The sequence below is a fragment of the Indicator indicator genome, chromosome 9 (genome assembly GCF_027791375.1).
Source record: "Indicator indicator isolate 239-I01 chromosome 9, UM_Iind_1.1, whole genome shotgun sequence".
Classification (NCBI taxonomy): Eukaryota; Metazoa; Chordata; class Aves; order Piciformes; family Indicatoridae; genus Indicator; species Indicator indicator.
The window spans coordinates 15,644,342-15,657,930 of record NC_072018.1 but is presented as its reverse complement, the minus strand read 5'-3'; the positions used below and the strand labels follow the sequence as shown (position 1 = coordinate 15,657,930).

General features: G+C 33.0%; 1 protein-coding gene across 1 annotated transcript in view; it reads left to right on the top strand.

Moving 5' to 3' along the window:
- CSMD1 (CUB and Sushi multiple domains 1) overlaps positions 1–13,589 on the top strand; it is a 948,047-nt gene that overhangs the window by 882,079 nt on the left and 52,379 nt on the right. The window contains exons 50-52 of the mRNA XM_054383599.1: positions 1,416–1,601; positions 10,967–11,161; positions 11,972–12,145. Of these exons, the coding sequence (XP_054239574.1) occupies positions 1,416–1,601; positions 10,967–11,161; positions 11,972–12,145 (555 nt within the window). The remainder of the gene's footprint in view (positions 1–1,415; positions 1,602–10,966; positions 11,162–11,971; positions 12,146–13,589) is intronic.

Sequence of the window (13,589 nt, the reverse complement as noted above, 5' to 3'; positions counted from 1 at the left end):
GTAAACCTTCAAATATACGTGGTATTCAGTGTATTTACTGAAGAGCAATAAACTGGATGCCAAACTCAAAACAGCTAGTGATTCTGTGCTCACATACATTGGTTTACATGAGCTGTTTAAAGAGATTCTTTGTAATGATGTGAAGGGTTCTCTGCTCCAAGTTACTGTTTTTGCAGAAAATAATGTTCTGTCAGAGAAACTATTGCTTTCCTTTCAGAAGTGCCATGGGCAAATATAAAATCTTTACCAACTTGATTAACTTATTCAAGCACCTAGAGTTAATCTCTGTTCAAAAATAGCTATTTAAAAATAAATCATACCATTAAAATAAATTTTAGAAAAGGAATAATGAAAATTTACCTTTCTTCTTTAACAAAATCAAGGGAACTGGGAAGTGAGATGTCAGAAGGCAATCCTGCCTTGGAGACATTCCGTGATAGTGACTGAAATAAATATATTAGTAATTATACTCTGCTCTAAAACTGTATAGTATGAGATACTGTTCAATGAATTGTACTGAGGTCTAGTTAAATAAATAAGCAAACAAATAAATAAATGAAAGAAGAAAATCTAACCACTAAGTTGACGATAAACTACATTTTGTGAGTTTGAAAGAATAACTGCTTGTCTGGGAAAAAATTTTTAATTCAGCAAGTAATTTCCTTCATGATATGGAAATGCATAAACCTGAATAGACATAATATTTAGAAATCTGAACTAATTAGTCAAGTATGTAAATAGATCTTTACATATCTGAATAATGCCCCTAAATTCAGTGGAACTGTTCCTTGTCTGTTCATATTTGGTGCTTTTTGCGATCATTTAAAAATGTAACATTGAATTCTCAAATGTCACTGTTTTGTATGTATAGAACAAGCAGATATGAAGCCTTGTTTATCATAATGCAGGAATGAAAGAAACCCTGAGAGAATGGAAGCAGACTATTAGAAAACATTTAAAAATTTTCCAATTCTTTACTTCTTGGACCAAATCATTTTTGACACTTTCTTGATTTTTTCCCTACCAGATTAAGCATTGCCCTTAGCCTGTGCTGATATTTCTGTCTCTACAGTGAAAATAGTTGTCTGTGTTAGATGCACTTCTAAGTGTTTATCAACGGTGTAAATATGGTTGCATTTATCGTAATGTTGTAAATAAGATGGAAAATTCATGAATTCATTGGAACAGGCTGCCCGGAAAGGTTGTAGAATATCCTTCTCTGGAGATTTTCAAAACTTGCCTGGACATGTTCCTGTGCAACCTGCTTTGGCAGAGGGGTTGGACTTGATTATTTCCAGAGGACCCTTGTGACCCCTACCATTCTATGATACATCCAAATTACTAATCTGTATTTCTTATTTCAGTGGTGGGACTACAAGACCAATACTTCATCTTTTCCTTTCCTTCCTTTTCAGCTGTATCTTGTGGGATTCCTGATTCCCCTGGGAATGGCTCAGTTATAGGCAATGAATTCACTCTGGGCAGTAGATTGATATATGAATGTAATGAGGGCTTCAAGCTGGAATCTAGTCAACAAGCAACAGCAGTGTGTCAAGAAGATGGATTATGGAGCAACAAAGGAAGGCCACCTGTTTGCAAATGTAAGTGGGCATGTATTTCTGAAGAATATTTCCCTTGAACTTTCTCAGGAAAATCATTGCTGGTCATGTTTGTGTTTAATATATACATATGCACCTTAATGGCCATTCAGGAATATAACCACTTACCGTTTAGTAAAGTAGAAGAGACCTATAAATTTGTATAATAAATAAAACCCCTTGTTCATTTTCTTAAAAAAAAATCTGAATTATTAGATAATTCAGTTTCATGTATATTTCCTCATTATGAATAATGTACTATTCTCCATTTTCACAGTAAAAGTTACAACCACCAATTCTAATTTATTTTACTATAGCTTCTAAAGTAATAAAATCAAAAACTACATCTTAAAATAGTGCTAGTGTAGATAATTATGCTGGATAATTTAATCTTCTTTTCTTGCCTCCTTTTGCCTAGCCCTTTGTAATGCAGACTCCACTACTATGTGACATGGCCTTTGGTTTGCACTGGGCAGCCACTGCCTGTCGATGCACTGGTTCAAAGCAATAATTATCTGAGCCTGACTTCAAGTACGTGACTTGAAATACCATTTAGGACATAATCTTAAAATTAATATATGTAATAGTGTACACAAAATTTTTGAGAGTTAATTCAAAATCTTGAACTAATCAACAGCATGTGTGTGTGCTCTCTAGATTATGAATTTGAAAATAACTTTGGCTTTACAAACATATAAATTTCAAGTTATTTTAAAGAAAGAGTAAAATGGAGTAATATTTGTGAATTTATGTGATAGTGAAAAGGGTTTCATTTATTTGAATTAATGCATAGCAAAGAGTTAGAAAATATTACTTCAAGTGATCTTCTAAACAACTCTGAGAGATGACTACTTAACCTAATCTAGGATACCTTCCTGAGTACTTTATTTCAGTTATATACTTTTTTTTTTCTCCTTGCAATGTTTTTCCTAGTACATATAATCTGAATCTGGGTTTCAGTGGTATAAATGCTTTTCTTTCTTTTTGTATCCACAGTGGACAAACAGAAGTTATTTCATTCTTATTTAATTATTTTTTAATATGTTTAAAGCTTTTCATTGTGGTGGTTTATCCTTGGTCAGCAACCATACTTTCATCCAGCTGTTCACTCAATTCTTCTTTTCAACCAGAGGTAAAAATAGGGTGAAAAATTTCATGGACTGTGATAGATAAGGATAGAGATATTACTGTCACAGGGCTCAACTTGGGAAAGTTAATTTAATTCAGGGTTAAATGTATTTTTTAAAATACACTTTCCTCCTCCCTATTCCCAGGATCAACTTCACTCCTTTGCTCTTGACTCTTGACCCCAAGCAGTGTGGATGAATGAGGAACGGGTGGTGTGGTCAGTTTATGAAAAGTTCCTCCCAGTACTCCTTCCTGTTTGCACTCTTCCTCTGCTCCAGCAAAGGTCTTCTCCATGTGTCATTGTCATTTAGAGTAAACTTGCTTTAGTGTGGGTGCTCAATCTGCTGCAGTTCCTTCAGAAAACATCCACCTGCCACAGCGAGGGCCACAGTGTGCATATCTGCTCTGGTGTGATCCTCTCCATGGGCTGCAGCTCTGGATCCTGGACTATCTCCTCCTCTGTCTCTTGTAACCTTAGTGTTCCCTCTGCTGCTTCTAAGTCTTTTTGTTTCTTCCTTCTCTGCCTGTACAATGGTTTACCCTTTCCTAAATACTCTCCCAATGGTACCACCATCTTGGCTGATGAGCTCAGCTGCGTCCTGTGGTAGGTCCTCTGGAAACCTCTCTTCACACAGGCCACCCCTGCAGCACTCCCTTTCCTACCAGCATCTTGACTGCTGCACCCAGTATACTCTGTCACCTCTTCTGTAGAGGTAATTGTCTTACTCTGATTCAATCCCACTCTTTCTTCAAACTTTTTTTTTTTTTGGCTGGTGATTCTCATTATTGTCCTCTTAACAATCTCCAATTGATCTACAACTTTCTTGAAGGTCAGTAGCTAACACTGAACACAGCAGTTCCACCGAGTACATAAGAAGGATTATTTAAAACCAGCTGTGATCACACAGGCATGCTCTGAATTTAGAGCCCTGTGAAGAGGAAAGGCAGTGCTCCAGTGTATTGAACTGTTCTTCACTCTCTGAGAAAAAGAAATTAAAAAGTACAAAGAATATAGCTTGAATGATTGATAAGCAGAATTATCAACAGAATTTTTAGAGAGAAAAGGCTAGTTAAACTAACAGGGGATTAAAAATACTGAATTAATAATGCTATATCAACAGTGGAAAAAAAAAAAACAGAAGAAAAGCTTATATTATTGAAATTATCAAACTTATCCAATGACCACTCTTAATTACTAAAATTTAGAACAACATTCAACATTAAAAAGTTTTTTTCCATATAACAGCTCACAAAAAAAATATATATATATAATACTTTTTTGCCTTTTTCCTTTTCTAAAAATATATTCAGTTTGAAAAAGAATTCCATACTTCTAAACCCAGAAGTGCTAATTTAAAATGCATGACAATATTAAAGTCAGTATTTTAAAAATGGATTGCTATTCAGAGACAGGCATCCTTTACCCAAGATTTCATACTTGCAAAGTGCAGAAAAGCTTAGACAATCTGCATAACAACCAGATTTTGTCGTATTGCGGCTATAAGAATAAATGTATTTAGTCTCCAGAGATAGAAACATCTCAGGCTTGATGAGCAGCAAACACAGCACAGAAAGGTAAATAGTAAATAAATTAGTTCATTTTATCCCCAAGTCTATTAAAAGGACAGCTGAAATCAGTGCAATTCGTTTTGCAAAGTATCTCTGATAATATAATGCCTCAGGCAGCTGTTTGAAACTACTTTCTTTTCAGTAAAAGGATTTACATGAGATTGGAATCATGAGAGATAACATTCATGCTGGTCATACAGAAAGACATAGATGGATCATGTTTATTAGGCTATTAATTACATGAAACACCAATTAGCAGGTATCTATTAAGAAAGCTTAACTGAATGACGAGTAGCTTCCTTCAGTTATTCTATATAGAGATCTCTAGCACTCAATGAAGGGAACTAGAGGTGTCTATCCTTATTCCTATTTGAAAGTCTTCATCAGGTAATCCTTTAAGTCAAACCAGTATGCTCCTTAGAGAACGAATACATGAGTACAAGGCACCATGAGAAATATGTATAAACTTTCTACTGAAGCCTGTTAATTAGTAGGTTACTGTTGGTCAGAGAAGAAAATGTGATACACATTTCCAAAGAACGTCCCATCCAAAAGCTTTAGACATCTGATTAGATCAAACAACTGATCTCAAACTATAGATGAGCACTGTTTCTGGCATGGTTCTTTCCTTACTGTATGTCATATAAACTGCCACTGGTGTCTTTTACTCCAACTAGTATAATTTGAATAATGCTCAAAAAAGAAAGGAAAGGATGTATAAGCATGAATACAAATTTAAGGGTTTAAGCTGTATGTATAGTTAGCTGAGAAACACTCTTATCTATTGTCAGTGCTTTTACACATCTGTAAAGTACTCTTATGATGAGTAATAAGTTTCCATCTTTCTAAGATTAAAAATTAAAAAACCCAGAGTAATGTTTTGGGCATTTCTTGTCTATTCCATTTCACCAGATGTGATTTGAATTTTGTCTGGTACTATGGAAATACAGATGATGATTCTTGCAGTGCAGAGTTGAAAAGGGAAAGAATACAAATTAAATTTCTTTCTCATAATATAATCGCTCACTAATATTATATAAAATTGCATGATTATAGCATGTTTATTACATTTTGTTTGTAACTAATTGGTGAAAATTATTCTTGTTATTATTTAGTGCTTTACTTTCTTCAGGATATATATCATGACGTGCAGAGGAATAAGGTCTTCCAAAGCAGACACTGAAAGATGGAAACAGAAAAGGACTTGGCAAAATTAAGATATGCTGCTCCCTAAATTTAGTCCAGAGCCACACTTGCATATCTATGTTATTTATTGAATAGAGTGTTTCATGCTTGGAATAGTATCCATAGCTATTTTGTAAAGAATCAAAGCCATCTAAGATTATTTTCCTTTGGATGTAGATTTTTGTATTTATATTTTAAAAATAGTTTTCACCATGTCTTTGTTTTCTTTTTGTGTTTTTATCTTTCCTCTAATTTTGTCTTTCTTTTAATTCCTCTAATTTAGAAATCTAGATTTTTCAGTGTTATAGGACTGATTTTCCTTTTTCATCCTGTACAGAGGGTTTTAACTCCACAGCAATCAAACTTCATAGTTGATTCCATTAAAGTCTGTTCCTAGGTTGAATCTGAATGCTGTAATATAAGCAGTTGCTTTAGACCAGTTTTAAGAATTGAAAAGCCAGAAAGCACAAGTTGTGTCTGACTTTTTAAGTAGTAGAAAGTGCATGATGCAATAAGAGGAAACTACTGAAAAAAATTGGTAAGAGATCTGAATCAGAGAAGGAGGTCATACTAAGCCTGTTCTGAAGGCAAAAGAGAACTTTGTTCTCTGTTTAGTATGTATACTTTAATGATTTTAGAGTTTGTATTTCTTTGTTCCAAAATTCTTGTTCCATGAAAGAAATCTCAGTAAAGAGTTTACTTTGGCAAACAGTGGCCTACAGTACTGGAAAATTCTGCCAGTTTGAAATGTGGTTAAGTCCCAGTGTTTACACTGGGGATAGTTTAAGTATGTATGGTACATCTAAGAGGAACTGTGTTGGTGAACATTAGCACATAACTCCCTGAAAATCACTATTTTTCATGACAAAGCAACAGAAAAAGAAATATTTTCTGGGCTGATAGGATACTTTTTTTTTTTAATAGAGGTATTTTTGCATGCTAGAAAATGCCTAGTGTAAAGTAATAAGAATATTAAATTGTGATTAATGTCCAGTTTTAAAGTTTTGCTAAACATGTAGCAAAAAGATGTGGAGACATCTGACCATGTGATATTATAATTGCCTTAAGAAATATGCAGAAAAGAGAATTACAGTAGGATCTGCTTAATGCAGAGCGGAACTTCGAGTCCTGTGCCTGCCAGTGCTTTTTGATCAGATCTAGGGAACTGTGCCAGAGAGTGAAAAAATGATGATGGCAATACTTGTGTTTCTCCTCATGACATCAGAATACTGATTGTATTCACTTATTGCAAGATCATGATGTTTTTTTTTTTTTTTTTTCTGATTATGCCAATTTAGTCTGCCAGTTCTCTAAATGGGTATCACAATTTCCAAAGCAAGAGTATGAATATTTACAATATTATGCTATATTTCTATATAGATACGTATAGGTACCCATATGGGTTACTCTCCATGTGTGTTAGTGCTGATGTGAGGACAAATATGTGTTTATTAACAAGAATGCTGAAATAGGGTAATTTGTTAGCCTCTCTTCTTACTTTCCTTTTCATGGACATAAGTGTATGCATAACCTAGGAAAATGAGTTTGTGCTTAATTTTTCTAACATTTTAATTGCCTGGGATGGTCCCTGTGACTACATAATCTTATTTCTTTTTTTCCATTATCCCTTTAATATACTCATTCAGAGATTTAAATTGGGCTCTTCATTGGTTTATGGTAATTTCTCCAATATCAAATATTTTAAAGAGCAGCTAATGATACCTTTGCATAATCTGCAGATTGCAGATTTTACTGTAGGTATTTTTGGGAGCTATGTTGTGCTGAACTGTAACAGTGATGGTTCAAACATTGATTTCTATCCAGAAATTAATTGAAAAATAATTAGAAATTTTAGAAACCTCTTTTATAATTTTAAATATTTTTGTACAATATCTATTTATAGAACTATGAATCATAAGTAGTTCTGGAATAAAGCATCAGTGCAAAAATGAATTTGTTAGGATAAGCAGGAAAAGATTTGATGCAACCTCATCGTAGATACCGGGCAGTTGCTGGGGTTTTTGTTAGCTAAGACATTAAGAACCATAACAAATAATTGTCCTAGGTTTTCTTTAATAAGTCCATTAATAAGTAATTTTTAGAGTATGTATTTAAGTTTGGTATGTAACATGGAGTACTTACCAAGTGAGTGAACTGTAGTAAAAGAGTTAATTAGTATTTTATTTAGATACATTAGACTGACAACAGATTGACACAACATAATGGACTGGATTGACAGACTAATTCTGAATACCATTGGATACTTATCTGTTTTGAAGTTTTGAACCTTTTTGCATGTTGAACGGCAAGAAGTGCTTCATTTTATTTAACTTGATTTTATTTTTTAAATTACCATACTGTAAAATTGCTCATGTGATGCTGTTTTGTTTTTAGGTCCTTGTTCTTTGAGTCCATGGTGTATGGGATTATTTGGTTTCCTTCTTATTTTGGTTAGCTTCTTATTTTGGTTTCCTTCTTGTTTTGCTAATACTTATGAATACAAACCATACTAATCTCTTAAGCATAATACATGACTTGACAATAAACTTACTCTTTTAAAACTAATAGTGAATTTAGCTTAAAAAAAACCATACATTTAAACAAAGTAGTTCCAAGTATTGCATTTTAAGTCCACAATACAGTAAGACAAAAATGCTCTTTCCTGTCCTTAGTGATTGACTACCTGCTGATGAGCAGCAACCAAATACTAGATGCCATTACGTTTGCAAATAATAGTAACAAGGTCTAGTAACTGATATATTTTTCATATTTTTCCATCATATACATTGCACTTGTGTTTTTTGGTGGGTTTTTAATTTTTTTTTCCCTTAAAACAATTACTACATTCAGAGAGACAGTATTAAAGGTATTCCTGGAATAGCATAACATATCCCTTTTTGCTTATATGACAATAAGAACAGAACAGCAAAATAAAATAAAGGGAAGTGTCTGGTTTGTAGTAGGTATATTATTATGAATTCCCTGTTTCTGAATCTATTCAGAATGATCAGTATATGGATATTTTCATGTCATTAAAATAGGTAATATTGATCATAATTTCAAATTATAATTATGTTTTCTTAACTAGACTGCATGTAAAGGAATATTATTCATACATTTCTGCATAAAACAAAATGAAACAAAAACAATCAAGCAAAACCAACCTGGAGAACAGATAGAACGTGTGTGGAGCTGTAAAAAATTGTGATTATCCCTTAGAGAGCTTCATCTATGAAAACGATAACTTAAATAGTGTCTGGACCATAATTTGCAAGAGAGACCATGAGAAATAAATTTGTGCAATCATTCATAAACCATGTGGACAAAATCGAGCATCATTTGATATTCCTTTTTTGTTGTTGTTATTATTTCTTGAAGGATGGGGAAAGCAATAAATCAAAATCAGTCCCTGTAAAATGAAAACTTTTCAAGAACCAGTTTTGTTTGATTACATCAATACAGTATAGAAGTATATTCAGAACTCTAATCACATATAAGAATCTGATAGGTTTTTGAAAAGTGGAAACAAGATTCTAAGTGTACAGAAGATTCTAAATGTATTTGTAGCTAAAGAAAGAATCAATTACGTACTAACCTCAGTATGGAGAGGGAATAGCTATGTGGCTTCTTTACCTATACTGAAATAACTGAGTCTCTTATCTCTAAAGTATCTTAAGGTATCCCTTATGGTTAAGACAAACATTTTTGCTATTAGGCAAAATAAGAAGGTTGCTTTAGTCTTTAAAAGAACCAATAAAACTATTACTTGAAAGGATAAGTGAGAAAAATGTTAAAGTTGAGGCATATTTTATCTTAGGTATGATTTCCCCTCTGAGATGCAATGTGAAATGCTTTAATACACTTGTGTTAACAGCAAATAATGAAAAAATACTTCTTTGTTAATAAATTATAAAGTAGCTATGAAACACATATCAGTGTCCATGTCAAATTAAATAAAATTAGGAAATGGTAAGTCCTCCTTTAACCTGGGATGCTGTTCATAACTAGTCAGAGTATTGCTATAAAGGCCAAAGTGAAGATCTGTTATGTTTCAAAGTGATTGTACACTGGTACTTATTCCTAAGATATATTGAAAAAAGCTAAGAAAATGCTCTACAATTCCAACCCATTGTAACCTTATAATATGTCATTTAGATGGTTTCATTCATACTCATGATAAAATCACTTAATACCTCTCAGGCAGTGCAAAGTCCACAGAAAATGTAACTAGTTTTTGTCAGCTTTATTAGTTCTCTCCCTGGTAGAATGGTGCAAATTTATTATAGCACAAATTAGAATCAGACTCTTTATTTCATCAGTATATTTTGGAGTTTTTACAGACTTCCTCCTAATGCTTTTGTCTTACAATAAACAGTGTGGTGACTTGAGCATATCGGACAAAGTGTCAGAGGTAATGACTCCTAAGGAGATGAGATATTTAAAATGTGTGTCATGTTTATTTACCAACATATATGGAAGACAAAAGAAGAGGAACTAAATTTCTGTTATACTTATTTTGATTTATTTTGCCTCAAAAAATAGAGCTTCTCTCAAGTGTTGCTGTGGCAGTAGCTTTTTCTAAGGTATTCTTTGGGTTATAAACAGTCACTAATTCATTCAGTTTTTTTCTATACAGGAGAAATTCTGTAACATACCAAATACAGGTGTTTTTAAAAAATAAATGTTTTCATAAAACTAGCCTAATCTTTACAGATTCATAGACACGTTAGGATCAAATTTATATCAGTGTGGTAGATATTCTCTGTACATTTTCTTAAATTACAGGGCATCAGACTGAAACAGGGAAATATTTTTAAATGCTAGATATGGTTGGTAGCTATATTAAACCTTAAAAAAAACACAAACTACAGTTCTTGTCTACTGGCAGTAACTGCGTTTTTTATGAAAAGCGAAACACTGAAAACAAAAGAAGTGAAATCACTCAAAATCTCTCAAAATGTTATCTTTATTTTTGATGTCAAGTGTTCTAAACTGAAAGGTAATTATTTTTCTGGATATGCACAGTATCCCATTTTATAAAAATCAGCATTTAAATTTGTGCTAACAGCTTTTATGGCAGCCTGGTTTAAGAACTTGTTAGAGCTTTTCTGAAGTGAGTATCCTGGATAGAAAAACAAAGCACCACTTCAGCCTCTCCAAAAATTACATACCATTATTTGCTTTCCCTTTCACATCCACTGTAGTGTGAGATGTGTTTTCTCTCTGAAATTTTTAAATAAATTGCATTAGAGAGCATAACTGTATGTCATTGTTCCATTGCATCTCAATAAATGAAATTTTACTGCAAATTCCTGGTCCATTTGTAATACTTGATGTATGATGTTCATTATTTTTCCTAGAACTTCTGTTTCAGAAAGGCTTACAATAGCTTCAGTTTTACATTGCAAAACTTCTGCCACTAATGCAAGACCTGTATTTATGAAGATAGGGAGGAATGCTAATATTTAAGTGTCCTTTCTTCACAGCTGTAATTTGTCCCAACATAGAAACTCTACTCTCAGAACACGTTGTCTGGAGACTCATTTCTGGGTCACTGAATGAGTATGGAGCTCAAGTCATGCTTAGCTGCACTCCTGGATATTATTTACTGGGTCAAAGACTCATACAGTGCAGGAATAATGGAACCTGGAATGTAGACAATGAAAGGCCAAGTTGCAAGGGTAAGAATATCCTATGTTTTTTAAAAAAATTACATATTACATTTTATGAATAGTTTAAAGCAGTTTTAAAAAAAAATATTTTGCTATCAATCTCCTCTAAGCAAGCAAATACAAAATTTTCATTAATTTGTTGAAATTAACTGATTTATGTGTAAAATGCAGTGTATTTTATCCAAGAGTTAATGTACTAGTGTCACTTCAATATGGATTATTATCTATGTCTGACTATGAATTTATTCAACTACATAATTATTTCCATCATGTTTATCAATATGTACAGGTGAATAGTATCTCTAAAGAAACTGTGAAACATAAAATGAAGGGGGTTCTGCTTTAACAGACACCTAAGTAGTACATTGGTTTATTTGTTTAAGAATGTGGTAAACAGCTGCCTAGCAAATCATAAGGTGGCTCATTATTCCTGTAGTTCACTTATTTTTAACTGGAATCTCTGTAACCAAAAATAATTTGTTTAGAACAATGCATTCTATCGCATTTTAGATCTTATGTTATTTTTTTAAACATATGCATAAATAATTCATATTCAACATTAGCATTAGAAGCTACAGCGTTAGGCTACTTCACAAATTACATTAGTTTGACTTAATTGTAATCAAAAGGAATCTTATCCATTTCTGGAAACCTTAAGTGTATGACAAACTTTGATCACATATATTCTAATTATGACTAAGTTAACTGCACAGTGGTATGTACTTAATTTTGCCCAACTTCTACCCGGTTGCATGTTGTTTTCTATACTGAAGTATTTTCATATTTCAGTTTGTTTTGTTGTTTGGGCTTTTTTTCTAGTTATCTCCTGTGGTGGCCTCCCATCTCCACCAAATGGAAATAAGATTGGAACATTAACAGTGTATGGAGCTACTGCAATATTCACCTGTAACACAGGATACACACTAGTTGGTTCTCACGTGAGAGAATGTTTGGCAAACGGTCTCTGGAGTGGCACTGAAACCCAATGCCTAGGTAAAAAAAAAAAATAAAAAAATTCTGAGGTTTGGTTTGGTTTTAAACAAACCCAGTATCAAGTAATGGAATTTAATGGCTATCAAGCAACAGCATTTTTAATTCAGTGAAAAATAAAGCTATGTTAAATATTGTGTAGTTCATATGAATCTATACTACTCTACTAGCATATAACTTTTTGTTAGAATTTAAATTATATTTGATGCTTTTCAGACCAGAGGGATTTTCAAGTGGCTTGATTGCCCACATTTACAGGACTTTGATTTGCTTTGTGGAGTAGTCACAGGGTGCGTGATGAAACTAAGCTGGAAGATGAACTTCAGTTCAGGAGTATTTCTGATGATTTCCAATTATAAATGAGTTTCAGCATGTTCAGCATTCAGTCAAAGAAAGCAAAGAAAAGACAGTCCAAAGTAAAGCAAACCCAACACCCTTCCAGACTTTGAGATATATAGAGTTTAGACCTTAAATTCTCACTTCATTTCTTTTATTCTTCAGGTACACTGTTTTTTTAGTCACCTTTGAGGCTCAGCAGTAGGAGTATTACTGGTTGTACTACACTGGTGTATTACTGGTTGTAGACAATATATTTACTTCTGGAATCTATCTGATTTTGCAGATTTTCTTCTTGCCTTACAGCTGGCTGTATTCGGTTTCTGTCAGGACAGGAGGAATCTCCTTCTCCAGAATTCAACGTCACTTACAGAGCAACTTTCTTCTGTGCTGCCTAGCCACATCTTTTTATCAAAACATACAGTATTCCATGCCAATCTAGTAGATTTTAACCAAAATTGTTTGGCCATCTATCATATGCAAGAACTGAATTGGTTTACAGAGGAAATTCATTTAAAAGTGAACAAACAAATTAAACCTCCTAGGATAACATTGCTCAGAATAATCCACATTCCTGCTATTTTTCAGCAAGGGAACAGTAAAAGCATCGTTTTGTAAGGAAATGGTAATAGCTGTAAGGAATTATCAGAAATTATTCTCTATCCAGAATTCACTTGTAAAATTTTCAGGTAGGCTAGAGATAATTAGATACATGTCTAACAGTAACATTTGACTTAAAACTTTTAAATAAATTATGCTGAATGTTTTCTGAATTATAAAATCCCTTGTTATTCCACTCTGTTGAAATATTATTGTTTAAAAAAATCATTATAGCATTTTACTTATGAAAAATGAAACATCAGTTATGTTACTCTGACCTTAGTATCTTCAAAACATGCTATTGAAAGAACGTGTATAGATCTGCTTTGCAGAATACTTTTTTCCTATCCAAAGGAATTAATTCATACTGAAAAAAAACCACCAAAAAAATCAAAAAGTAGACAAACCTTTTTCTAAGCATCACTTCTTCATACTTTCATGCTGTCTGAAGAATCTCTGATGTTGTCGGTTCCATGAACCAAGTCAAAATAAACCTGCCATCTACATTTAC